Source organism: Lactuca saligna, chromosome 1 (assembly GCF_052625555.1).
Source record: "Lactuca saligna cultivar CGN05327 chromosome 1, ASM5262555v1, whole genome shotgun sequence".
In the NCBI taxonomy this organism is placed as follows: domain Eukaryota; kingdom Viridiplantae; phylum Streptophyta; class Magnoliopsida; order Asterales; family Asteraceae; genus Lactuca; species Lactuca saligna.
The window spans coordinates 31,916,241-31,944,229 of NC_136417.1; the positions used below are offsets into that span (position 1 = coordinate 31,916,241).

Below are 27,989 nucleotides of genomic sequence, written 5' to 3' on the forward strand. Positions count from 1 at the left end.
AAAAATAATATAACAAATATATAATACAAATAAAGTCAAAATTAGCCGACGGAGTCCAAACGAAAGTTGTAGATCTTGTTTCTACCTATGCGTGCATATAAAGAACGTCGAAAACAGAGCTCGTATGCGAAAGATATGAATTTCTGAAGTTCGGGGCACGAAACCTGGTACTATGTCAGAGTTCACGACGTGAACACTGTGTTCACGACGTGAATTCAAAGATTTGACCCTTCCGGAGCTGGCAGACCCAGGTGGACGAGTGACACATGAAGTGACGATCAAGCCCCACGACGTGAGCATTAGAAACTCACGACGTGAACCCAGAAAACTCACCTTATAAATAGAAATCAAGGGTCAGCCGATTTAGGTTGCTACTCCGTTACTCTCCCACTCCCGATACCCTCTCTAAGCCCTAATTTAACCCCCCGAAGCCTCGGTATCATCCCGAGACCCGAAGCGAGTCCCGAAGCCCAATGATCCCGAGAAGAAAAGAGTTTCTGAGGCGAAGCTCTGCCTGCGAGAAGCCCGGTGTGTGAAGATCTTCCAAATCTACCGAAGAATACTACTTCTGCAAGCCGTAGTGCTGTCTGATCATCTTCTGATCTAATGATTGTATATTCCTTTTCATCTAACACATAGATATAAAGTATCTTCGAGTGAATACGTGCTATGTGTATATAGATATATATTATTTGTTACTTGGAATAAATCTATATATTTGGAACGAGTAGTAAATGAATATCTTATCAGTTTTTAAGTCGCATATGTATGCATATGTATATTGTTATCTACAAAATGTTGGGTAGAACTTAGGTAGATAGTTGATGTGTGATAAACTGATGAGAGGCCTCGATGTTGTTGTTGTTGACCTAGTTATCTAGCGGAGTATGGATGACGACCACAGACTCTTTCTAGATAGTCCTGTGGAACGCTAGCAGGTTCATAACCTGTATGTGTTGTGAACGATGTGTTCACCGGTGTACTCTATCCCCATCATGGTTGCCTTTAGGACATCTATTAATGTCCGTCCCGATGAAAATCCTACATTAGGTCCCTAGTAATAGATGTTGTTTTAGGGATGTAAAGTGAGGATAACAGGAATAAGTAATCGGGCTATTGTTGGTTAGTGAAATTAAATATAATTATTTATTGTGGGTTGAAAACCCTATATGCTCACCAGGATCCCAAGCCTGACCCACTCAGTTTTGTTGTATTACAGGTAGTGGCGCGTGAGCATAAGTTGGATGACTTATCAAGATCTTTTGATATTAGACCAGTTGTTATATGTAACTGTTGTATGGTCTATCTTTTGTTGTTTATGCTTTTGGTCTGTTTATCAGAACATGACATCCCGAATATTGTTATATAATGAAAATGCATCTCTTGATGAAATGCTTTGATAAACTTTATTTTATCATATTTTGTGTTAGGAAAAAATTCCACAACTCTTTTAAATCAAAAGGATTTTCTCTGAAATTATTTTAAAAGCATAAATGAAACTGGTCTCTTTTGGTCGTGATTTTGGGGATGTCACAGAAGGCTCAGATAATTCTTCGAGTGGGAGACTCATCCTTGCAACAGATAGACTCAGACGAGAGTTGCAAATCATGATCAAATCATCTACTCTAAGATTATCCAAACCCAACTGCAAGTAAACTGATATCTCCTCCGAGTAACAAGCTACTCCACACTCGAGTTCCAAATCAATAATACCGACCAGATTTATCTTGATTCTCTTACCAATAGAACCAATCCAAGACACAATCGTGAGAGCCGACCTATCATGCAAAACTGAGTCCATTCATTACGCTTGAACCCTTCAATTGATGCCCTCAGCATAAAAATACCCCAATCCTCAACCCACAGAAACAAAAATTATGCACAAAACACTCGCGATACCGACTCGAGATATTACCCATAAACCAAGATCCACATATATGCACTTGCATCTCACCCAACACTTTCTAATAACGAACACAATTGCTAGCCCGAGATGTAAAGGTTCCCAAACCAACGCTGAGACTACCAGTCTCGCACCTGGTCCAACCACCATGTTCCCAAGAGTCCAAACAATAATGCTACCCAGCCTATAAACCTCCATGAGTCACACACTGACCACTACCTGATCCTACGACTCAAGATCCAAATCCTTGACTCAACGGTCTCAACCAGGTCTCACCTGTATTGCCAAAATCACACGGGTGTCACCCACGGGTCCCACCCATCTATATCATGGAGTTGCCTTGCTCACAGGTCCCATCCTTCTAGACCTATACAGGATCGACTCTGCTCTGGACCTCAATGGTCTTCAACCCAAATAGAGAAATACTCCTCGGCAGACCTGGCCGGCATGCCAAAGGCACAATTGATTTCCTATTTACACTTATAAACATTTCCATCGTTGTCTTGCAACACTTCAAATCGATCATGGTTACCATCCATGACCTGACCACACTTTAACCATCACAATCCCACACACCTGAGTCGAAGCCCACATGCAACTAGGTGTTCGGGTCATACATCGAATTTCGAAACCCTACTCGGATAAGAACATGTAGTGAGGCTCTAACATAGCCCTCGATATGGATCCATTCACAATCCTGTTATGCATAAAAATGAAGGCGTCGACCAACTGTTGGAAGTTTTCCTGGACTTCCAACTTATACAACCTCACTCCAAGTAGCCTCTTGGGTCGTCTCTATTCCTGGACAGGATGCAAAATTTGCCCTAGTTCTACACCCGATCCAACTCCCAGAAATTCTGATCGATTCTCCCCCATTTGGATTTGACGAAGCTCCTTCATCCCATAAGTCTGATGGATTCCACACCCATCAAACCTCCTATATCATAAACCGCCTATGACCTGTGCTTACCAAACTAGCTTTCCATTACTAGTCAATCGCAACGATTGCCCAACTACTGGAATCCGGAAGAATACTCTTGTGGCCTTAAATAGTCTGATGATCCAAATCACCTCCCATGATACCATACCAATTCCTTGAGTTCTTATGCTAACCCTGTCTAAAGATCCTCCACGCAATACTCCTGAACAGATCCCGAATAAGACCCGGAACAATAATAGAACACATGGAACCAACTCCACAAGATACGTCCATCTGAAGATTCATCAAAGACTTCTTGGCATGCAGAATGGCATATAACAATCCTTGATAACCCAGACAATAGCAAAGAACCGACTCGAGATTTAACTTATTCAAACTCAATCAAAATTCCATAGCGATACAAATTCCTCATACCCACTTTGAAGAAGCAGAAGATAAAATACTCGCAAACATGTGAAGGAATCCTGACTACCTCCTCCTAAGTTACCTCGGCCATCCTGAGGACATGGTGCAAAACTCCCGTTTGATTCCAATGACAAGAACTAACAGGAGGACCCTCCTTCCTGGAGGATTCTAGAGATCCACAAGCTTTGGGCTCTAGATGAGCCCCCAACTACCCTACTACAATCTCGGCCCAAAAGGCCCTAAGATGATAATCCAAGAGCTCCAAAATCCCTTCCTTGACCGAACCCAAGACCACCGAGGTCCATTCTAAAATACCACGAAGATCCTCATCCCACAGGCTTCCTAGATTCTCCAAGACTCTTCCTGATTTGAGTATAGATCATGTGATTTCAGTAGTATGGGCCCAATACTACCTTCCACACCTATCCATACTTTCCTCAAGAATCCTCTAAGTCACCTCCTCAATCCATATGCTGACAATCGCTAACCCATGCAACAAATCCCACTGAAGAAACCCCTAGGCTTTCCTAGGTTTCTGACCTCACTCTGCCATCAGCTGCTGAAAAAATCCCCATAATACCATTCACCTACATCACGAACACAATCACACGCAACTAAGCTTAGATAATCCTTCGAGTAACAGGCTCGTCCCTACAACGGTTGGACTCAAACAAGAGTTGCGCAATAGAGTCAAATCTATCACTTTGAGATTATCCAACCTTTGTCACATGTGACTTGACATATTCACTTAGTAGCTGACTCCCATCACCTATAAATTCCACAAAGCACAAAGTAAGAAACATGCGTGTAGTATCACTCCAAGTCAACCTACTACCACACATACTAGGAGCTCCCACTCCCTTTACTAATTTCCTTACACATACAATCCAACCCAACACAACATCTGATGTATCCTATACTACCAGACATCACATATCAGGCCAACCTATCACTGGCTAACCAGAACTAGCATGCAAGTCTACAAGCTCATACAATAGGCATACAAAGGTATCTCTCCTAGAAATCTAACATGCAAAAACAGAGCAGATCCTTAGCCCTAACTAGCATGCGATTTCACAGATTCACATACCAATGCATAACAAATAACATGTATGGGTATTTTGGGAAAACTTACTTGAGCTCGGTTGATTGCATGCACCACACCATTTCTTCTCTTAGAAAAATCTTTTTCTAAAATATATTTATATTTGAAAATCTTTACCAAATCCTCGGCTTGAGCTCAGACACACCAGAAAGTATGCCTGAATCCCTCAAACCAAATCTCTAATACCAACTTGTAATGTACCCAAAATATTGATATAAAATTTAGTTTAATTTAGAAGAAGAATCATCAATCACTTCTTTAAATAAAACCGATACATTATAATCAGAGTGTAAATCCTAGAACAAGTCAAATGCAATACATAACGTGTGTGTCATGCAGTCAACCCGAGCTCTTCCTTTTGAAAACCAAAGTACATGAAACATAAACTGAAAATTGTAAGCACAAATCTTAGTGAGATCCCCAAGATACCACATACCATACAAATCATGCAATAATGAGATACGGGCCCCACCCACACTCGGATAACAATGAGATACGGGCCCCGCTCACTCTCGAATAACGAAGCCCGCCCAATGAGATACGGGCCCCGCCCACACTCAGATAATAATGAGATACGGGCCCTGCCCACACTCAGATAATAGTGAGATATATGCCCTGCCCACACTCAGATAATAATGAGATACAAGCCCTACCCAAACTAAGATAATAATGAGATACGGGCCCTGCCCACACTCAGATAATAAGGATATACAGGCCTCGCCCACACTCAGATAATAATGAGATACGGTCCCTATCCATATTCAGATAATAATGAGATGCAGACCCCGTCCACAATCAGATAAGAATGAGATAAGTGCCTCACCCACACTCGCGTAACATATATCAAATAAACACATACACATGCAACATAGATACATAGCAAGCAAACAGTCATCGGGCCCTGCCCGGTCATCGGATCTTAGCCCGAAAAGCATATAAACACATACAAATGCAATAGCTACGAAGACAACTAGCGTACTAACATAACATAAACATGGTCCAGCATTGGTGCCTTCAACCTGCTAAACCCAGTGAGGAAACTCACCTCACACTGCTGAATCACAAAGACAATCCATGGCTGCTGGCTGATAGATTCCCAAATTGTCAATCATCAAAACAACACCGAATTAACAATTAGGTTCCAATGAATAACCTTAAATCAATACTTGGTGTAAAAAGAAAATTTTACCCCTAACCTAGCTTGGTCCAAAACCAAGGCCCAAACTAACACTCTGGAAGCCCAAAAGCCAAAAGCTCAACCAAGGCCTAATTATGACCCAATTTTCCAAATTAGGTCTAAACCCCTTACATGGTCCTTACCCTAAATCCCAACCAAAATAGTAGTCCATACTCTTGTGTTGGATCAGTGTCTAAGTCCATAACTATTTTGGTATGTACTTGACCCGATGGTGCATGGTCCTTTTGGGTTGCCTTCACCAAAGCAACTTGATAGGATGAATTATGGAGAGAAAGGATTAAATATGATTTATTAATATATTATGGGAATAATATATTAAAGGAGAAATGATATTGATTAATTAATATTAGTCAAGAATTAATAAGAATTAAGTTTGTGAGTAAAAGAGATTAATTAAACTTAAGGGACTGGAATTGTAATTATAAGATAATTGCAATTGGGCTATGGATTACCTTATATTATAAGGTTAATTGTAATTATAAGATAATTGCAATTGGGCTATGGATTACCTTATATTATAAGGTTGGACGAATTCTATGGGGAAACCCATAAGAAATCATCCAAGGCCTTTAATTAAAGGAGTCCATGGGTTGCTTAGGGCTTAAGCATCCAAATTAGGGTTTCCTTGTTAGATAACCCTAATAGCCTCTCTACATATAGAACCCTTATGCCTCAAAAACGTGGACAAACTTTCTTCTAGGGTTTTGGACGGTTTTGGGCAGCCTCCTTCTCTTCTCCTCTTCATCCTCTTGCTTTTGGTGTTTGTGAACCATTAGAGGAGTGACATTTGTGACTCTAAGCTTTCTAAAGTCATTACAAGAAGGAATTGTGATTGTTATTGCTACATAAAAATCAAGGTAATATCTTAAACCCATTATTATGTTAATATCGATTATCATATGCTAGAATTAGGGTTTATAGTCTTGGATGAATTGCATGTACAATAGAGAAACCTAGATCCAAGCATTAGAGTTTGTATGAGCATATAGGATGTTCTTATGACCAAAACCCATCAGTGGTATCCGATCCTAGATTGGTTTATATTGTATTGATGCTATATGTTGCTGAAAATCGTTTTCTGGCCTTCTGTTCGACCTGACTTGGCGAGTCACTACCTGGACTCGGCGAGTTCCAGAGTGTGACTCGGCGAGTCGGAGAGTCAGATAAAGGGATTTTCGGATTTTGTTGCTGTTTTGCTTAAGGATAATTACCATATTCGTTTTAAACCTATAAAATACGAATTTTATTGTTTCTTAATGAATATCCTTGCCAAAACACAAGATAATTACCAATTGATTATATAATAACTTCCTTATATGATAAAGATTGAATTATTTGTATTAATTGGGTAACTTATTTTGCAAGAAATTGAAATTAGGTCAAATATAGATAATGATGAAATTAATTGTTTAATTTATATTATTTGTTATTTGATCCTTGTGTTATAAAAAGTATCAATTTTTCCCCTTTAGGTTTTATAATTTAAATTTGAACTTAAAAGTTTGGTTTTTGAAATTTAAATAGTTAAAACTCAAATGTTTTGAATAGTTTCAAAACTTGTCCTCAAGTTTTTGAATTTAAATGTTGATTAAAAGTTAATTTAGAAATGTTAAATTCTTAAACCCTAGCATTGTTTTGAAAAGTTCAAATCACACCCTTATGGTTTTATTAATTAATTAAGGTGTATAATTAAAAGAGGTTTAATAAATCCATAATAGTTTTGGCTTACAATTTAATTGAATTAAAAGTATAATTGTTAAATTTGACAACCTAGTATTTTAAAAGTGTAAAATACACCCTATACTATATATAACATTAAAAGTCTAACATTGTATATATATATATATATATATACGTATGAGTAAAAGTCAGTCTTACCGTTAGTAGGCCTCATTCACGAAGCTGATCTATAAGGGGTGTTTAAGGAAATTGCCTATAAAATGGCGATTGAATGGGTATCCACTCTTACCCACCGCACTCTTGACTAGTGAAGGGTCGTTAGCCGAACGGGTAGGATAGGACAAAACCTTCCATTATAAGTATAATGAAGTACAAAAGTAACTAAATATTTTTTTTTAAAAAATTCCCAATCTTAGTTACTTAGGCAAAAGTGAATTGATGCAATTCCATGAAATTACACTTTGTGCCCTTGCGAAGACGTTAGTGGAGCGTGTGTGGTTTAGCGGCACACTAAATGGTTCTAAGCAAAGGTAGCAAAGGGTGACTCAATGTTTGTCATAGTTCGGTGGAACGTGTGTGGTTTGCCGGCACATCGAATAGGTGACCGTAACATGTGAGGGCACCATGTAAGTTTGCATGGTTATTCACACCCGCTTTGTAATCCTCGGCATCCCATTCACAAACAAGAGGGGCATATCGAGATTTAGACATGCCATTGAAATGTTCAATGAATCTTAAAGGATCTAGGAGTTTTTCATAGACTTAAAACTTAAATTTCTTTTTCGTTTTTCGTGGTGGAAATTAGTGACTCGCCATTCACTTACCTTCACATATTCTGCAACTAGATTACGGCATCTCTTTTCTAGGTTGTAGCGTATTGTGTTGGGTCATAGCCTTAATATCTCATTTGGGTGATTTATTAAGGACTCAATCTATCAACTAACTTAAATTTATGTTTTTCTCCCGTTTTGTAGATGTCAAATTTCGACAACTATGGTCTTCCCAAATCCCGTGGAACAAGCTTTCCACATGAAGATGAGATTCCACGATTCGATCGAGGAACAAGAGATCATGCTTCACTTCCTCCACCTCCTCCCGTTATTCTTCCTAACCCACAAGATCGAAGAATTGAAAGGTTCAATTTCACTAAAGCCCTATTGGAAATGAAACATGAAGATGGTAAACTCGTGTGTGCCCACATTCTAGGAATGAAATCACACATTGATAGGTTGAGAATGTTGGGTGTGTCATTCCCGAATAAGTTGGCTGTGAACTGGGTTCTGCAGTCACTTCCCGAATCGTATAATGAGTTCAAAAGAAAGTATTATATGATGGATCATGACGAAAGCCTCATTGACCTAACTTACATGCTCATTGCTGCTGAATCAGAAATGATTTGGCAAAGCAATGGAGCATATTTGTTGGGAGGGTCAACCAACCATGCTTCCGAGGACGTTCTAGGAGAACCGACCTGCATTTGCTGCCAAGAGAAAGGGCGTTAGATACAAGTCTGTCCTAAGAACCTGAAGAGTCCAGAAGATGGGAGAGTCAAAGAGTATGACTATGCTTCAGGTAAAATCCACTATCTGATTCGATTAAGTTCCTATTCGTTGATTCTTAATACATAATGTGATAAGATTGCATTTGAATGTTTTGCAGGATCGATGAAAAGAGAGGAAGTTTGATGAAATAGCAAGATGAATCTAATCACGAAGACATGAATTCGAAGATTAGATTTTGAGCTTAGATAGAGTTGTTAGGATTATTTATTACATAGTTTTTCGGTTGATTTTGCATTGTAAGGACAAATGTTTTCCGCTGCTTTTATAAATAAAAATAAATTTTGTTTGACGTGTTTATTTATTTATTTCCTTGCAATGAAATCGTTATGAAAAATTGATGTTCGTATATTTACAACAAATGGATGTGATTCTTAATTATGTTGTTTGTGGAAATGTCGAGAATTTACCAAATAGGGAAAGTTTCTCATCGCCCAAGTTTCAATTGGATAGAGATTTGGAATCGTACAACAAGAATTGTATGGTGAATGAATAAACTTTCACATTTGGAAATTAGACTAATTCGTTGACAAAGTGTCAAGTGAAGGACTGGGAGATCAAGTACATAAGATTATGTGTTGATCAAGTCCACCACAAGAGTAACAAAGATATTCGTTATGATTTACTAAAAGTTTAGCAAATATGATTACACTTATAAGATTAAGTGTAATTCTGAATTGATAGTAAAAGTTTAAATCAATAAGCAGAACGAATAAGAAGAATCAAGTAGGCAGAAAGATAAAAGTTTCTCCATTCTAAGAAGAAGGGAGGGTACTTTTTATGCTTTATGATAGGTCTTAATGATTAAGAACCATTTCATGAATATACGTAGCATTAGCAATATGTATTTGGAATTAGTAGCAAAATATACTTATATAATTATATATAGATTTAACTCTTTAAAGAGACTATGTTCTCCGAATAAACCAACCTTGATAGCATTCATGAAATTTGCTACTAATTCCAAATACATATTGCTAATATTGCTAATGCTACGATATATTCATTCTCTCTTCTTTCCAAATTTAAGAACACAAGTTTGCTATAGGAAAAAAAAATCATTAAGTAATTCATCAAATATTGTCTCGACAACCATCAAATCTCCTTGTTCCTTCACCAACAAGTCTGGACAATGTTTGTCCTAACTTCACTCCTCGAGGACTTTCCTCAACCGAGTTTATGTCACCCCATCTCCAACCCTCTCTTCCTTTGCTTGCCGTTTTGTTTATAGTCATACTCACATTCTTTTTCTCGTCAAAGCACCATTTGCCACGCACAACCCCATTTCCACAACGCTTCAATATGTTGTTGTCAATCTCCTGCATCAACCCATCATCATCTTCTTTCTTCAAAGGCCTTGCAACAATCGCCATCTCCCCCATTTTGTTAAGGGTATCGTTTTTACTCATAACATATCTCAAATCATTGTCGATTGTCACGTTCTGAAAACCGGGTGAGTTACATATGATTGTTTGGAAGTACAACTCAAGAGGAGATTCCACGTTGCTCATGTACATTAGCAGTTTCCTAGGAAAGTTGTCCCATCCTTCTACACAAAACTCTATAAATGATCGGCTTAAGATTACCCAAGGAGATCCTGCTACAATCTTGAACATGTTTGGTGCATTTCTACTCCCTGTCGCGTAGAAGATCGGACTGTTCTTTCTCTCATAGACGTTTGGGTCCACAACCACTCGCTTAACTCGTTCATTCCTGCAACCCATTAACAGGTTGAAATCGATCTTTTAATCAAGAAATCAAAAGATGTTCATCTTATATCGAAATCTATCTTATAACACTTACACATCAGAGACGCTAGTGTTGGCGAAATGCACAAAGTTGAGGTCCCTAGGTAAGAATGTAAAAGCGTGGAGGATATCTGCAAACATTTGTCCAGTTTTTATTTACAAATTAGTGAAATTTTGTAATGAATTATTGAATTGAATCAAGATTATGTATATACAAAATTACAAACCATCTTGCGTGATTAGTGGGTAATCGGAAGGACCGAGTGTGATGAACCAATCCCAACTTGAACTTATTTTAAGAAGCAATGCAGACGCATGGAGCAAAGCGGCGAGACCAGATCCACCCATCTGGTTCACACCATAGCTCCGGCCAACAACGTTGACATTGTCAAATTCGATAAACAATGGGTCCGATTGTACAGAAAGTGCCAGATCCGATCTTTCATCTGAGGAAGAAGACGCATCCAGTAACAAAAGGTACTGATTTCTGGGATGATAAGTAGCCTTCAAAAGCCGAAGAATCCTTTCGCCATCTCCACTAGATCCGTAAATCCAGTAAGCCAGGACCGGAGGGTCACCGGCGGTTTTTGATGGCACTGGTTTTACTGTGTTTGGTGTCCAAGTGTCTCCGGTGGAGTATCCATATTGTAAATATGGAGTTACGGCTGCTCCAGAAATGAGTAGTAAAGTTCCAAAAGCTAAAAACTTGAGATGGGTATTAGTGAAAACGATAAAAGATTCAACAAGTTGGGGTAGTTTCATGATCGGGGTTATGTTTTGCTTAGATTAGACTTAAGACAGACACACTGAATTAGTGGTGGGATGAATCATCAGTAAAAGAAAAAGAAATTAAAGGTGGTGTTTGATAGGTATAGGTGGAGTAAAGATTACTTCAAAACAAAAGGTGGATAGATTGACAACAGAAACTATGGAAGAAATGTCAAACAGGGTGGACCAGAGATGGACGAACCCGGAACCACTCATTAAGTGATAATAGACAAGAGACTTTGGAGATGCTTTTGATATTTTCCTTAAAGTATTGGAAGGTGTATCATTATTAAATGTTCGACCCGATAACACATGGCATTTGTACATGAAACTATGCAAAAGGTTAATTTAAAATCACATAACGAAACATGCCAAAAGAAATATGTTGTGTCATCTTCAAAATCACGATCCTAATGATTTTATAATTTCATCTACATAAATGGATCCCATTCATATATAAATTATTTTTGGTTAGCAACGATAGGATCGTAAAAGTGATTGTAAGACAATTAATATTTTTTTTTTTTAATATTCTCATGTTTTTTTGGACCGACTAAATACATCGAATATAAACTTATAAAACCTTATTGTTAAAGGATACATTGAATATGTATTTTACAGATTTTAAATCATTTATTGTTAGCCGAATGATTAACATACATTGATCATAGTATTTATACAAATACATGGTTATTTATACATATACAAGATAAGTGAAATACAACTATACATGAAAACTAATAGTATCTAATATTGAAATATTGAAATTTAAAATACATACATATCTTCTAATATTATCGGCTAATAACAACCTTAGTTTCAATGCTTAATAAAATTACCGTTAATTAAAATATTATATTTTTAGTTTTTATTGAATTAATGTTTTGTAACCAAATAACCAAAAAGGCAATTAAAATATTATATTTTTAGTTTTTATTGAATTAATGTTTTGTAACCAAATAACCAAAAAGGCAAGAAAGCATGTCGCAAAGCGGTTAAAATATTATATTTTTAGTTTTTAGTAATACAGGAACGTTTGAGATTATTTAAAAAGCTTTATGTTTTCATTCTCTAGACTAGATGTTTATTGATTTATTTGGTATTAGATCTGAATTTAGAAAATTAAATTGTTTCTTACTTTTTATACCTACAAATATTCCTATCCAATAAAATTATGCCAAGTGTCAAAACAATTTATCTTGTATTTACCATAAATCTGGTTATTAATAAAAAATTAAAAATGACCAAAAAATGTACTTGATTTATTTATTCTCGTTATATATAATATTTTTATCCTCTTATAATAGTATTTTTGTTGAAATTTTATTGGAATAACATTTGAAACATATATTTTACAACTCTTAAACTTGTAATGATTTAAACTATTATATTTCTATAAATACGACTTAGCTTTAAAATATGATATTTAACGGCATATTATTGAAAAAAATAAGTAAACAATTAAAATAAAATAATTAGAAGAATGAGTAATGGTTTGAAAGGGTAACCAACTATATCTTTTGTATATATTATTATTTAATTTTTTTCTTGCACTGTTAATCCTTAAAGTTGTTTATTTTTTAAACATACCATTATGACAGGTAACAGAGGGTTTTTTCGGTTTCCGACGTTTTTTCTTGCCTATTATGATTTTTCCGATCATCTTCTCCGTCCAAAATAGATTTTCTGGCGATATGAGTTCTTGACACATTTTTTAAATTTCTTATTTCTCTTTTTCTCTATCTTTCTAACTTTTGTTTCCAGATTCGTAGGTTTTTGTATGTGTTCATGGCTGAAGAACACACACACACAAAATGATTCAAATATTTTATTCTTGTTAGAGTTTGTTCATCATCAGAAATGAGTTAGGGTTCGAACTCAAGGAAGATGAAGGCTTCCAGAAACAAAATCAAAATTTGTCATGGATGAAAGGTTTAAACTTGAGGAAAATGAAGGGTTCCGAGAAACAAAATCGAAATCTGCCATCGATGAAGAGTTCAAGAAAATCGAGGTATTGTAAGTTCATTAATGGAGAAAATCAAAGTGTTGCAGGTTGTTAATGGAGGTGTTGTGGGTTCGTTAATGAAGGTGTTGTAGGTTCGTTAATGGAAATGAGGAACTTCTTGATGTTTCTTCGACCTTATATTATTGCAATCGAAACCAGAAAATCAAGGCCAACCCTTCATCAACTTCGATTTCAGATAAGGTCTTTTCTTTAAATCGATTTCCATGGCAGCTTTGAGTTCAAGTTGTTCATCAACTTTGATTTTTATTTCTAGGGTTTCAGAAATCTTTCCAAGAACAAGAACACGAACCTGGGGTTCAGTTTCAGGTTGCATTCCATGAATACATTCATCAGGTTCATTAGATGTGTTCATAGTTTCACCGGAAAATTCATATTTTTGCCGGAAAATTCAACTTGACCGCCTAAACCTACAACGGTCGTTCATAATGGTATGTTTTAAACAAAAAAACAAGTTTAACGGTTAACAGAACACCAAAAAAAGTTAAGTGACTAAATATGTACAAAGGGTATAGTTGGTTACCCTCTTAAGTCATGATCCCTTAGAAGAAATATAATCAAACAATATATTGAAAAAAGTAAAGCAAAGTAAAGTTTAAATACAAAATTATAGGTTTGGTCCCTATGGTATGTTAAAAATTGAATGTTTGGTCCAAAATATTTTGGAGTTGCACCACTGAACCTAAAAATGAATTCTATTTTATGTTTGGTCCAAATGTTTTTACAAAAACTAAAAATGACTGATTTACCATTCATAGTTTGTTTTCTTATTTTTCCTTTATTGCATAAATTTAAAGAAATAACAAAAAGAAAATATTACTCTCTCTCTCTCTCTCTCTCTCTCTCTCTCTCTCTCTCTCTCTCTCTCTCTCAAAACCCAAAAAAGCACTATTCATTCTTCTTCTTTAAACATCGTATACACCTAAAGGTCCATAAGTTTGACTTTGATTAATATTGACCCATCAAGTATCTCCTCCGTAATACACATTCCATCGGAGCTTAAAAAGTAGATCTTTATTTCATCTGTATTTCATTCTTCATATCATCACAATACCGTTCTCTATATTCATTGTGTTTTTGAAACATTACAAATTTGTATTCCTCAAATCATCTTACCACACAATCACACGATCTCCATTTTCAGTTCATCATTTCAAACCAAATCAAATATAAAAAATCGATATGTTCTCGATGTTATTCACAGAAAAAAAAAATCTATTTATTCTTCCTATGTTCATCAAGTGGAATCCTAGAAATCTACCATCATCCATCATCAAAACCAAGTGTAACCATACTTAATAATAATATCTTATTCGACATTTTTTGGATACTAAGTATAATCGGACTTAAAATTTAAATCATCGCTATCATAAACACAATTACTACCCAATTTTTTTTTTTTTTGAAAACAAGTCCTATCAGAAGAAAAAAAATGAACCTCTAGCCATCAGGCACCATCTTCTTCCTCAAAATCGGACGTGAAAACCTTGAAATTGGACCTTGAAAACCCAAGAAATCCATGTTCAAAGGTATGTGTGTTCATCATTTGTATATTTATCATCTAGATTTACATGTTTCTTTGAAATCAAAACTTGAAAACTCTAAATCAGACCTAGATTTGTTTCATTAACAAATTATCTTTCTTCGTTCTCTAACTCCATTAAGTGAAACCTGGTTACAAGTGAAAACTTTTTCTCTGGTGACTCCATTTATTAAGTTATTGTAGCAATTCATACCGAAGGATGCTTCTCAAAAACTAGGGCAAAACAATCAACTAAAATCGATGATTGTATAATTGTGGGGCTGTTATATAGACAAAAGGAGGTGCAGATGGTGACGGGTGATGTATCGATGACAATAAGTGATATTCAGAGACTGTATTACAAGCATTTAAAAAAATGTGATCATTATCATCTTTCTCAGGCGATGCTCTTGAGACTGTATTACAAGCAGCCATTGGCGTACATAATATGCTAGAAGAAGCAATTACCAGCATGAAATACAAACAGATCGTGAAGCAGCTCACCAATGTCTCAAGCGTGATTATTTTGACAAGCATGCTCTCTTTAAAGGATATTATTTCTATATGCAGTTCTTAATGCATAAAGATTTGTTTATATCTATTGTCGAAAGCGTGTGTGGAGCGTTAGGTAATATCTGGCAATGTTCGGAAGCAAGAGGTATGTTAGGGTTTAATCCAATTCAAAATTATATAGTTGTATTCCGTGTGTTATTTGTACTCCGAAGAACGGGATACAAATTCAGTCACTATATTGTCGATGGGATCTATCCTGAACATTTAGTTTTTGTTAAAACTTTGTCGTGTCTGAATGACCCTCAAAGATAAAGATTTAAGATACTCTAAAAAAAACTGAGGAAAGATGTCGAACAAGCGTTTGGAGCACTTAAAAAGCATTGACAAATACTTGTCAAAGAATCAATGTTGTGTGGGATAAAAACTAGAATAAAGGTGATACATATACATGTATTATATTACATAATATAATAATAAAACATGAAGGAAACACAATATGTGACTACGACGAGAATCAAGTCATCCCCAAGACACAACCATTAAAATATGGTCTCTAATAATGGATACAAAGAATGGGGATAGTAAACAATGCACTAATTCATTCTTATCTTCATCGTCATTTGATCGACCATCTTTGGACGCATGAGATCCTTGATCTTAATATGTCACCCGAAGTTGAATTGAAGGCTAATTTTCGGACGAAATCTCGTTGCTTTAGATATGATGCATTGTTTTTTATGTATGTAGTCATGTTTCTAGGTATTAAGTCATATTTTAATTTCTCAATTGGTATTTTAAGTTTTAGTTTATTGAAACTTTTTTTATTTAATAGGAAATGTTTGTGTTTTATAAAAATAGAATTTGTTTAAGTTTGAAAAAAAAGTACATCCAATGTGTTACCACTTTCTAAAAAATGTTAAAGTAGAACATGTTATTAAGCAGGTAGCACAAAAGATAAGGTGACATTTTGTTAAACTGAGGTGAAAGTGTGCTAAGGATATTATCACTACCTTTACCCTAATTGATACTAAGATTATGTTTGACGTATCAACTAAAAAGAATAGTTGTTAGCTGAAAAGTAGTTGATAGCTGAAAAGCTAATTGTTAAGTAAAAAGTTAGTTGATAACTGATAAAAAATAATATTTTGTAAAACTAACTGAAAAGATAGTTGAAATATATAAAATAACATTTAAATGAATATTTTCTATAATTAATTAAGGAGTATATTTGAAAAAAAAATTAAAAACTAATTTAAGTATATATATATATATATATATATATATATATATATATATATATATATATATATATATATATATACTACTTTTTTTCTTTATTTAAATTATTTGTTTAAATTTAAATAATAAAAAAATATTTCCATTATAATAATTCATTATTTTCTTATTTTCTTATAAATTTAAAGTTCTCAATTATTTTGACTTTTATATTTAACTTTTTTTTTTTAAATTAACTCATGTAATATATTGGTCTCATAACTAGTGTGTGTGTGTATATATATATATATATATATATATATATATATATATATATATATATATATATATATATATATATATATATATATACTTTGATTAAGATGTATATTATTTTAGTTTTCAGGATCCTGACACCCTAATATTTGTAATAATTGCTAACAAACAATATTGCTTCTTTTTGTTCGTTTGGTATCTGTGTTGCTTTCTTATTTCGACACTCATTATTTTTGCATTATAAACAAAACCATCAAAAATGATGAAGCACATCATCTCCAACGAAGATGAAACGACCAATTTCTCTTCGCTTCACTGAGGCTTCAAATTAAAGTGATGGGTATTTGATTTCGAAACTTCATAGGAACATATGGGATTATTTTGAACCTCATGTCTATTTTTGATTTTAGGTATGATTTTGCATCTAAATTTATTGAAATCATTGTTATGTTGTTGTTGTTGAGATATATATGAACTTGGAAATAAAAATGAAATCTACATGGAAATGGTTTGATTATGTTAGGTGTAGGTGTTATATTTGATGAAAATAGTTATTCTTGATTGAAGATGATGTGGATGACATATATATATGTCATGTGGACAAAAAATATGAAAGCATTAAGAAATAAGGTTATATGTTGTACTTGCAATATTAACACCATATCACCTCTACACCATATCAATATCACTTTTTTTGTAACGAAAAAATAAACTAATCCTAAATTACCACATGTCTCTAATGATACTTGAGCTCATGACCTCTCAGTTAAGAGAATCGTTTATTACCGTTAAACCAAAAACCATTTGGTATCTGCGACACTTACTGGAGCAAATACCCACCATTCCACAGCCCAAAACACTTTTTTTAATTAAAAAATATTAGAGAGAGAGAGAGAGAATGTTACTAGTTAACAATCCCTAACTTCATGTCAAACATAACCCAACATAACACAAAATGGGATGATATTCATATATTATAATACGTGACGCTTCAACATGACACAACATCTGCTACATACACACGCATAACGAAACCCAAATTAGAACTAATAATGAAATATAGGTTGTTACCCGATTTCAATAATAACCCCAAATGCAACAATATATTAGTTACAACTTACAACGCTGAATGATGTAGAAATATTTTTCATACTATATAACGAAAGCCCAAAAAAAAGCCTGGCCCGATAATGTTATAACCCAACCCATGTTAGGTTAAACGGGCCAACTTTCTAGTTTCCACTTTATTCCTTTTCCCTTTTCCTACAATCTCTTTCCTGCAAAACCCTTGCTCCGATTCTTGCTGCTAAGCTCAAGCGTACTTCATGATCATGTCTACTCCCACCTTCACCAAACTATAGCCCCTTTCCTGTTTATATAATCTTTCGTTCTTGCTCCATGGAAGCTCTTTCAAGCTCTGTCTTCATTCCGCCCTTTCAAGAGACGCGCTCCTCCTCTACCTCTTCTGCTTCGCTCAGATTAAACTTTTGCTTCCCCAAAACCACGCTTCCGGGATTCCGATCTCGAGTTATTGCCGCTGTTGCTCGCGAAGTTTCAGGCGACGGAGAAGATGATGAACAAGTACAACCACTTGTTGATAATGCTTTTGCCTTGGTTCCTGAACAACCTTCATCTTTTTCTCTGGTATCAAGCTTTTCATTTTACTGGATTTCTTAGATTGTCGTGTGCATTTGTGTCTCCTAACAAAACCGTCACTAAAAATCGCTTGTCACGTATCTTAAGTAATCCAAAAGAAAAAAAAAAAACGAATGGTAAGTAGAACTTGAATGAAGGAGCACAAATCCTTTTCATGTGATGTAGTTTATGAATCGATACATCAATCGGCTGCTCAAGCTGTGTAGTGATGGCTTCTCACATTTTCTGAAGGATAACTTGGTTCAAACTCATGGAATAGAAGACTTAAAGAGCACATCAGAAATGATAACACCAACAAGCACACATGGAGCTGGAAGTGCAGGAGGCACTAGGGCTGGGCTCTTCCGAACCCCAATTTCTGGAGGTGTACAGAGCGCAACCTCTGTTCATGACTTACCTAGACCAGCCCTAGCAGTTCGCAATCTCATGGAACAGGTAAACAGATACTCTTTTCCCCAACTATTTTGATGTGAATCATGTGATATGGTGTACTTGTTTTCTCAATCACCTTCAAAATTTGTGATCTTCTTCACTATTTTGAACTTAAAGGCAAGGTTTGCTCACTTGTGTACTGTAATGTCACGGATGCACCATCGTCGTGAAGGATACCCGTTTGGTTCCCTGGTAGACTTTGCACCAGATGCAATGGGGCGTAAGTTGATTTTTATCTTTTCCTTGTTCTAAATTTAGTTTATTCTCATAATGACATGATTTTATCATAACTTTTACTTGCAGATCCAATATTTTCCTTTTCTCCATTAGCTATACACACAAGAAACTTATTAGCTGATCCAAAGTGTACATTAGTGGTGCAGGTTAGCATGCTATCTTGCACTATCTTTAAGTATGTTGGTCTTTCCATATACACCCTTTTTCTCACAGTTTTCTTGATAGATACCTGGATGGAGTGGCTTATCCAATGCAAGAGTCACTATTTTTGGTGATGTTTATCCCCTTCCTGAAGATCAACAGGTTTAAAAACATCAATAATCAAACTTTAGTGGTGAATTTTCTTGATTTTAGGGAATTGAAAGAAAAATGAAATATGGTTTTTGTGTTTAAGGAATGGGCTCATAAGCAGTATATATCAAAACATCAACAAGGGCCATCACAGCAATGGGGAAACTTTTACTACTTCAGAATGCAGAATATAAGGTCTGTTTTTGACTTTTTGAATTTTGTGATTGATGTATGGTTTGACTTTTGACTTTTGACTTTTGACATTTGATTGAAGCAGTGATATATATTTTATTGGAGGTTTTGGGACAGTTGCTTGGGTGAATGTAAAGGAATATGAGGCTCTTCGACCTGACAAGATTGCTGTGGATGGAGGTGAACAGAATCTGAAGGTGATGACTTGAGGGGGTGTTTTAGCATATTGGTGATAGTTGAGGGTTGGTTGTGTAAATTTAACTAAAGAGAATGTTATATTTCAGGAGCTGAATGCCATGTTTTCAAAGCCCTTAAAGGAGTTGTTGTCAATGGAAACAGAGGTGGATGATGCTGCATTGATATCAATAGATAGCAAAGGGACAGATGTTCGTGTTCGTCAAGGTGCACAGGTAATAATATTAATTATTAATCATTAATTATAATAAAACATGTTTTTTTTTGGAGAAGTTAATGATGTTTGTTTGTGTGGCAGTTTAATATACAGAGGTTAGCGTTTGAGGAAGGGAATGGGGTTGAGACACTTGAGGAAGCCAAAACAGCATTGTGGAACTTGATTCGAAGAGGTGGTGAACACAAGTTTTGACAAAATTTATCATTTATTATTTTTGAGTTTTTTTTTTTTTTTTTCCTTTTTTGTAAGAGAGTGGTAAATAAAAGGGGGTAGGAGTAAAAACATGGTCAAAATAGTGACGTGGCCAACTCTCATAATACTACTCATGAAGGAAAGTGTTAAAAGGGACTTTCTGTTAGATGTCTGTGATGTATCTGCATACCATTGATAACAATAGATGTTAAGTATTCGTAATGGACAAACATGTCTTCCCAAAACAAATAAGAGCTCATAAACAAATACGCAATGGGGTTAAAAGAAATCCGGAATCTTCAGATGTAGAGTGTCTGATTTTCAATTTTGACTGATTTGATGTTATAAAGTAGCAGTGTTATAATTGTTCAGATTTTTGAATGTATTTCGTTTGACACCGTGCATTTGTTATTGAGACAATGGAAAATTTTTGAATAGGAGAAAATCAGATTAAGAAAAATATGAGAAATAGGAAAAAAATAATTTTACAATGAATCAACAATTCTATTACACTATAGTTCCAAGTACTTTTAAATCGAGGGATAACTGTATAAATGATTGCATGAATTTATGAGTAGCTGAAAATACTTGGGGTGTGTTTAGTTATGAAAAAATGAGACATTTTCTTAAAAAAAGTTATATGAAAAATGATAATTTTCAATTTTTAATAAAGTTTTCATAGAAAATGAAAATTTTTCGTTTTTTAAAATTACAAAGAATTTAGAAAATTTTAAGAACATAATAATGTAATGAAAAATGAGTAAGGTTTAACTAAATACGTTTTTAAATTATTTTTCTGAAATTGAAAACGAAAAAAAAAAAAAAAACTGCATTACCCTAATTTTTGGACATTTGCAAAAATTACCCTTATTATTGAAATGACCATTGCACATTTTAATAAATATATTATGTGTGTTTTTTAATAAAAAAAAAAATTGGATCGAACATTTCTCAAAATGTCTTTAAACATATTCAAAATGGTAATCCCAAAATGGATATACCTTGAATTTATCAAACGTGCCTTATTTTAATAAATGAATTTATTAAAACTTATATTTAGAAGAATCAATAAATACATGTCCATTTTCCAGACGAAATAATCATTTACTGTCTTTCAACGAAAAAACTAAAATATTTATTTATGTATCATAGTTATATAAAACAAAAGAAAGGTCATTCAATCAAAGAAAGACAAAGGATATATGTGGTAAAAATAATTGGTCGTTGATAGTTATCAACAATGTTAGCATCTGTAAGCTTTGAAATATATCTTTTGAAATATATAAAATTACGGAGAGTATGTCGGCAACAATTGATAACGTAGTTGTAGACTTGTAGTTGTGAGCTCCTAAGACTTTAAGGTATTAGCGACTCTCTCGTGCAACACCCTTCCGCTACTTAGTAATGCGTTCACACCATGCCATAGCGGACTTGGTCATCACCTCAGAAAAGAGAATGAAGAGGATGAGAGAGGCCTCTCACGTTACAGCCCATGGCAATAGACACGACACACAAGGAAGGATGGTGTTTGTGTGTCATAACATGTGCCACGTAGGCACGTCCTGACATTTAGGGTCAAAGCCTAAATATTACTTGAAGTGTATGTTCAACGGTAAGCATTTAAAACAAATTATGATGTGTTGGTTGTTAAAACTTGTTTTCAATTTCCAAGAAAATATTCTAAAAAAATAAAGAGTTTTCGTTTTTAGTTATCAACGAAAATTTTAGAAAAACATGTATTATTGGAACCAGTAAAGTTTTCATTTTCTATCTTAGAAATTTGGAAAACTTTAAAAATCATTTTTAAAATTTTATGTACAATTTGGAAAACATAAAATTATCATTTTATTGGAAAGTTTTTGAAAACTAAACAAACCAAACTTGTTTTCAAAATTTTCGTTTTCATATGAAAGTTTTTATGGAAAACTAGAAAATTTTATGTAAACAAATGCACTCTAAGCGTGTGTTTGGTTGAAAAAAAAATCTAGTTTTCCATAAAAAATTTCAAAATGAGTTTGGTTGAAAAAAAAATCTAGTTTTCCATAAAAAATTTCAAAATGAGTTTGATCGATACAATTTTCAGAAATTTTCTAAGAAAATGAAATTTTCTTTTTTTTTAAATTGCATGTAAATTAGAAATTTGATTTTTACAGTTTTTCAAACTTTTCTAAATTTTTAATATGGAAATTAAAAATTCTTCGGTTCCAACAAAACACGTTTTCTAAATTTTTTATTGAAAACTGAAAATAAAAACTCAATTTTCTTTTAAAAAATAAAAATACATTTTCACAACAAAACACATCTTAGCTTTTTGTACAAAAACTTTAATTTAAAAAGAAAAGTTCGGATGGAAAAGTACTAGCTTATAAAGTTATATTTTAAATAGAATGAAGCTGAGTCCAAAAGTCACTTTGATGAGCTTCCAAGGGTTTTTAGTTTGTATAGCCAGTTTCACATTTCAGATTTTGAGTGATTTTAACATTGAAGAGTTTAAGGAAACTTTTGCATAAAACTTGTATACAAATAAAAGTTTCAGATTCCAATTATTTTTGCCAAACTTCTCTAATAGTTACATCTTTTAGCTATTAGATTCCAACTATTCAACTAACAACTAGTTTTGTCAAATACAGCTTTTTATATTAATAACTTTTGTTCTAAAATAAAAAGTTTTAACTTTTAAACACGTATTACAAAGCTTCTTTTTAATTCAGGACTTTTTCTTATAAGCTAAAATTCTCAAACCTCAAAAGCTCTTGCTTTGCCAAACACCATAATTATCAAACAATTACTTTTTTTTTCATTGCATAAATTAATATTTGAAAGACAGCCACAAATCAATGTTAGATGTTACAAAAATTGCTTACATTTATGATTTAATTCAAAAGCTAATAAACGCTGTTAAGTTTCAAATCTCAACAATTTATTTAGAGTGGATGTGGATCATCAACATAGCACAACACAAAACAATCTACAAACTCCATTTCCAATCCTCCATAACACCAGAAAGAGACCAATCACAATCACTGCAATCATAAAACACAACTGTTACACCTTAGAATAGAAGAATAGAGAAACTAAACTCACTAACTTAGATATGAATTAAGGGAAATATGGCATTTATATTGGACTGAAACATACATGTAATTAACAAGCTAGGGCTCTACAACTGACATTCTACCAACAAGAACCCGAAATACCACCTCTCAACATATATTATAATGTTCTGCAAAGTAGCACCAGAATCCTATTTGAATTTATCAGATGTAATCAAAACCCAGTGAATTTGCAGAGGATCGATGCTGGTGCTTTTTAAGATATCATTGCTCAGTATAGATTTTTATGAACCTAAAAATATGTAAAATTGAGCGAGAGATGAAGAAAAACAACAAGTGACCATAGACTTGCTAAAATTGATCACGCCCCAAACATTCGATAAACGGTTATGCAACAAAAGAGCAAAAAGAAAAGGGAATCGAACAATCAATGTAGAACCCACCTTGAATATGATGTGCAGATTGTTGCAGCAATCAATGGCCACCGTGCTCCTTGATGTGCTGCTGGTGTTCAAGGTGACGGCGCTCCTCTGGAAGGGCGATGAGGTAGGAGAAGATCATGCCGCCGAAGCAAAGATGATAGAGAGGTTGGATGGAGTCGGTTTGAATGTATTTGACATGGTAATTATCCAATGCTCTCTGTGTGGATGTCTTCAAGTTGCTCACTGTGAGCAACGGCTTCACGTGCGCCGCCGCATCTTTCACCTTCATCCCTCTGATCTCGTTGAGAATTTGCCTCATCGCCATTTTCAGATTGATTGACTCGGTGAAACCCTAACCCTAAACTTGGATCTAGTTCTCTACGATTCCGATTGTATATTTACTCACGTGTCGCGAGCGTAACTATCCGGACCCGGATCCTTATCAAATATTGGGCCAATTCCAACAGAAACCGGTTCATTCCTATGGACAACTATAAAATTAAAAATAATAATAATAATAATAATAAATTATGGTGTTATATAGAAATAATGACTTTTGAAGATAACAAATTTTTATTTATGTTAATATTTAGTTATTTCTACTATATTATTTATTGTTGAACTTCAAAAAATATCATTGTGAGGATTATTATACATTATTTATCGTTAAACTTGTATTACATGTTCTCATTTAACGGGTTTTCAATGACTTTGCATCTCCAATCATCTTGTCCACTGAATGTCCAATCATCTTGTCCACTGAATGTCCAACTTACATGAGTTTTCCTTAGTGACAACCAAACATGCACTTCTACATATTGGGTCAAAAACCCATGAAGAAATACTTCAAGTTTTTGGAAATGAAAACCCATATAAAAATCGGGCTTCCGGATCTAATGGGTTTTTTTCTAGGTTTTCGAATTCTTGAAGGTGAAGAGAAGCTTCGAGTTTTTATGGGTCTCTTAGAGATGAAGATTTGGTGGGTTTTTCTGGTTTTCTGAGGTGCATGTTTTCATGATGTGTCAATAACTCACTAAAAATTTTATGTTTGTTAGAAACTAGTCAGAAAAGATAATTGGAGTCATTGGAAACTGGTTAAACATATAATAACATATATATTTTTTGAAAAACAAAAACAAACCGATATAAAACATGACTAAATATAAACAAAAATGATAATTGTTAGCACTCTAAAGTTATTATCCCTATTATATAATAATGTACATGTTTAGGAGTTTTCGAGAAAAAAAAAACTAAAAACAGCCACAAAGATTTGGTAGGGGACCTTGCCATGTAAAATGTGTTTTTGGCCAATTTTAGTATGTTTATTGAAAAATCTTATACATATGAATTATTAGTATAAACTATTATTTTAGTATAATATTTTATAGAATAGACTAAATTGCAAAAATATCCTGTGGTATGCAATTTTTTTGGGGATTTTAGTCCAAACCACAACTTTTTTGGATCGGTGGTCGGTAGTTTGCTTGTAGTTTTGGTCCCTCGGAAAATCAAAAGACTAAAATACCCTTGAGGTATTTCTTTTTCATTTTTTTTATCTGTTTTTATAATTAAAAATTTAAGAAATCTCTCTCTCTGTCTCTCTCTCTCTCATAAGCACCTAAACTAGTTATCGGCGGATTAAAACTCGTTTCCAACGATGTGCACAAAATGGTTCATCCCCTTCATATACAAAGTCTCCTAAACCCTATTTGATGAACACAACAGATCAATCTATGGTGCATATCTCGAATGGTATCGCTCTAACGTCTTATCAAATTTCATCCTAATCTACCCAAGCAGTCCCCGTTGAGCTATTTTAGCCCTAAGAGGTACGATTCTGAAATCCCTAACTACTTGGCGCGACATTGGAGACATTTTTCAGTTTTTAACGTGTGAGAGTTTGAAAGAATCTGTGAGATTAAATAGCATATTGGAAATCATTAGCGAAACAGGGTTTGTTGTTGAGATGCATTTGTTTATCTGCCTTCGATTTCTCTTGCAGTGAGTTTGAAGAATATAGCGGAGAAAGCGGTTTGTGGTTGGCATAAAGTTAAATCGGTGATGCCTTCTACTACATTTGTTGTTGAAATCGAATTGATCTCAGTATGTATGTGTATGTGTTTTGTTTTATTAGATGATAACCAACAAACGGAGAAGATGACGATTCGATGAAGGAGAAACCATATCAGAACTAGATCATAGTTTTCATCTGCAGGTGGGTGCACCATCTTCCTCACATAACATGTGGTAGTTGAAGGAGAGGTTGAGTTGCAGGTTTCAAAGCGAGGAAGGAGAGCTTGGGTTATCGAGTTCTGCAGATAAATTAACCTAACCCATGTGATGTAGAAGCTTCATATTCTGAAATAAGTTTGTGACAAAATTTTCAATTACTTGACCACCAACAACTCCATTTCTGATCAGTTCCTGTATACTATCGTTTCTGATCAGTTCACTTAGCAATAACCAGATTTCTTTGCTTCTCTCCGATATTGTTTTTTTTCTGTATGATCGATCAATAACAAAAAGGGTAGCTCCACACTATTTGTCTTCTGATCTATGATCGATCGTGGGAATAAAGGAGGAGGCGTGGTGAAGATGTAGGTTTCAAAGTTGGGGAAAAAGACAATCAGCTGAGAGAGATAGAGAGGGGGGTGTGGGCCCCATTTTATTATTAATAAAACATTAAATTAAATAGAAAAAACATTAAAAAAAATATATCAAGATGGCAATTTAGTCATTTCAATTTTCGGAGGGATCATTTTTACATACAAACTAGTCTAAAAGGATCACGAAGCCAAAAAAGTCACGGTTTGGACTAAAACCCCAAAAAATGCATACCACAGGGACCATTTTTACAGTTTTGTCTATAGAATATTGTATTTTTGACATATATCTATAAACATTTCATAAGATTGCATGGTATGGGTAACGCCATCGGACGTTTTTTATTTGGCACGACTTAACGCCATTATCACACACGAAACACCGCCTGACAATGAGTTTTCATGTGTTACATTGCTAGGCATTTTCCTGGTAACGAGAGACAATGGGTGTTTTTGGATTGCATTTCAATGTAATGGTCACATATAGGATCGTTGATGAACGGTCGGAAAAAAAAATTACCTCACATATAAATACATACATACACTTTATTTTTTACCTGCATAAATCTTCTATTTCTCTCATCTTACTACACAAAAATCAACAACTTTCCCATTCAACCAAATATGGAGAAAAAACCTGAACATCCCTTCTCCAAACACAAACACATCCACTCCGATGGGGTTCACACAATATGAGAGTAATATGAACCTTTCAACACAAACTCACCACAAATATCATTTCAATGAAACTAGTTTAATCCCAACTCATCCCAATACAATTTTCTACATCGATATACATGCAACAAAACCCAAATCTCCAACAAAACATTTTTAGTATTTTCGCTTCCATGCCACAAAAACCACACAACCAACACAAGAATTGTTCCGGAAATGCAAGAGAGAGGTAGGCTGAAAAGGAAAAGGAAAAGGAAAGGCAGTCACAAAAGGTGAAGAAGAACCTCCACTATGGTGCACACCGGAGGAGGAGTACACGTTCACGGTGGCGTGGTACGGGACTTCAAAGAATCCAACCGTTGGAAATGATATGCAAACAGTTAGGTTTTGGAAGTCGTGCTTGGAAAATTACACACGATTTTGAAGAAGTAGGCATGTCACAATATTGATATGCTTAGTAGCAAGTGGGCTCTGATTAATCGTCGGTGCACCAAGTTTAATGAGATTTTCATGAGACCCGAATCGCAAAAGCAAAGTGGTGCGAATGGTTTTGATATGTATAAAGTTGCGACGGAACAATATCAACATCGAAACGGGGCACGCTTTCAAGTTTGAAAAAAAATATGAGGCTGTCAGAAAAGATCCAAAATGGATTAAGGCGCAAACATCGTCGGAGGCATAATCAAAGAGGTCTCGCAATTATATTTCGTTTGACGTTTCCGACGTACGAACTAACATCGACCTCAACGACGAAATGGATGATACCCCTGACAACATTGAAGAGATCTCCCCCCACCCCCCTTCTTGTCGACCAATCGGGCGTGACAAAGCTAAGCGTGCTCAACGACACGCGGATGAAGCCGAGAGAAGGGCACAAGAGTTGGCGAAAATGAAAGCAAAGTTCAACCAACACAATCTAATCGCACAACAAAAAAAGTTGATGTGCAACGTGAGCACATATAGTTT

At 34.7% G+C, this 27,989-nt stretch overlaps 3 protein-coding genes and 1 long non-coding RNA gene across 5 annotated transcripts; 2 read left to right on the forward strand and 2 right to left on the reverse strand.

The window, feature by feature from the left end:
• Positions 1-9,422: 9,422 nt before the first annotated feature.
• Positions 9,423-11,539, reverse strand: LOC145031390 (beta-glucuronosyltransferase GlcAT14C-like). Its single transcript, XM_078979935.1, has 3 exons — positions 10,766-11,539; positions 10,594-10,669; positions 9,423-10,503 (listed from the first exon to the last, which is right to left on the reverse strand). Exons 1-3 carry the CDS (start codon positions 11,298-11,300, stop codon positions 9,864-9,866), a joined length of 1,251 nt encoding a protein of 416 aa, XP_078836061.1. The 5' UTR covers positions 11,301-11,539; the 3' UTR covers positions 9,423-9,863.
• Positions 11,540-18,110: 6,571 nt separating this feature from the next.
• Positions 18,111-20,497, forward strand: LOC145031400 (non-canonical heme oxygenase HOZ, chloroplastic-like). 2 transcript variants are annotated; one of them, XM_078979945.1, is made up of 9 exons: positions 18,111-18,499; positions 18,677-18,946; positions 19,061-19,163; positions 19,247-19,326; positions 19,406-19,483; positions 19,575-19,666; positions 19,749-19,860; positions 19,948-20,073; positions 20,157-20,497. In XM_078979945.1, the coding sequence occupies exons 1-9, from the start codon at positions 18,254-18,256 to the stop codon at positions 20,265-20,267; spliced, it is 1,218 nt and encodes a 405-aa protein (XP_078836071.1). In that variant the 5' UTR covers positions 18,111-18,253; the 3' UTR covers positions 20,268-20,497. The 2 variants fall into 2 exon arrangements, with proteins under 2 accessions (XP_078836071.1, XP_078836079.1); XM_078979953.1 differs by having other exon boundaries at positions 18,112-18,499; positions 18,743-18,946.
• Positions 20,498-23,112: 2,615 nt separating this feature from the next.
• LOC145031414 (uncharacterized) lies at positions 23,113-24,123 on the reverse strand. Its single transcript, XM_078979961.1, has 2 exons — positions 23,764-24,123; positions 23,113-23,290 (listed from the first exon to the last, which is right to left on the reverse strand). The coding sequence occupies exon 1, from the start codon at positions 24,065-24,067 to the stop codon at positions 23,795-23,797; it is 273 nt and encodes a 90-aa protein (XP_078836087.1). The 5' UTR covers positions 24,068-24,123; the 3' UTR covers positions 23,113-23,290; positions 23,764-23,794.
• A 1,223-nt stretch (positions 24,124-25,346) lies between these two features.
• Positions 25,347-26,226, forward strand: LOC144996977 (uncharacterized). Its single transcript, XR_013659688.1, has 2 exons — positions 25,347-25,574; positions 25,748-26,226. It is a non-coding gene; the product is annotated as an uncharacterized LOC144996977 (long non-coding RNA).
• The last annotated feature ends 1,763 nt before the right edge of the window (positions 26,227-27,989 follow it).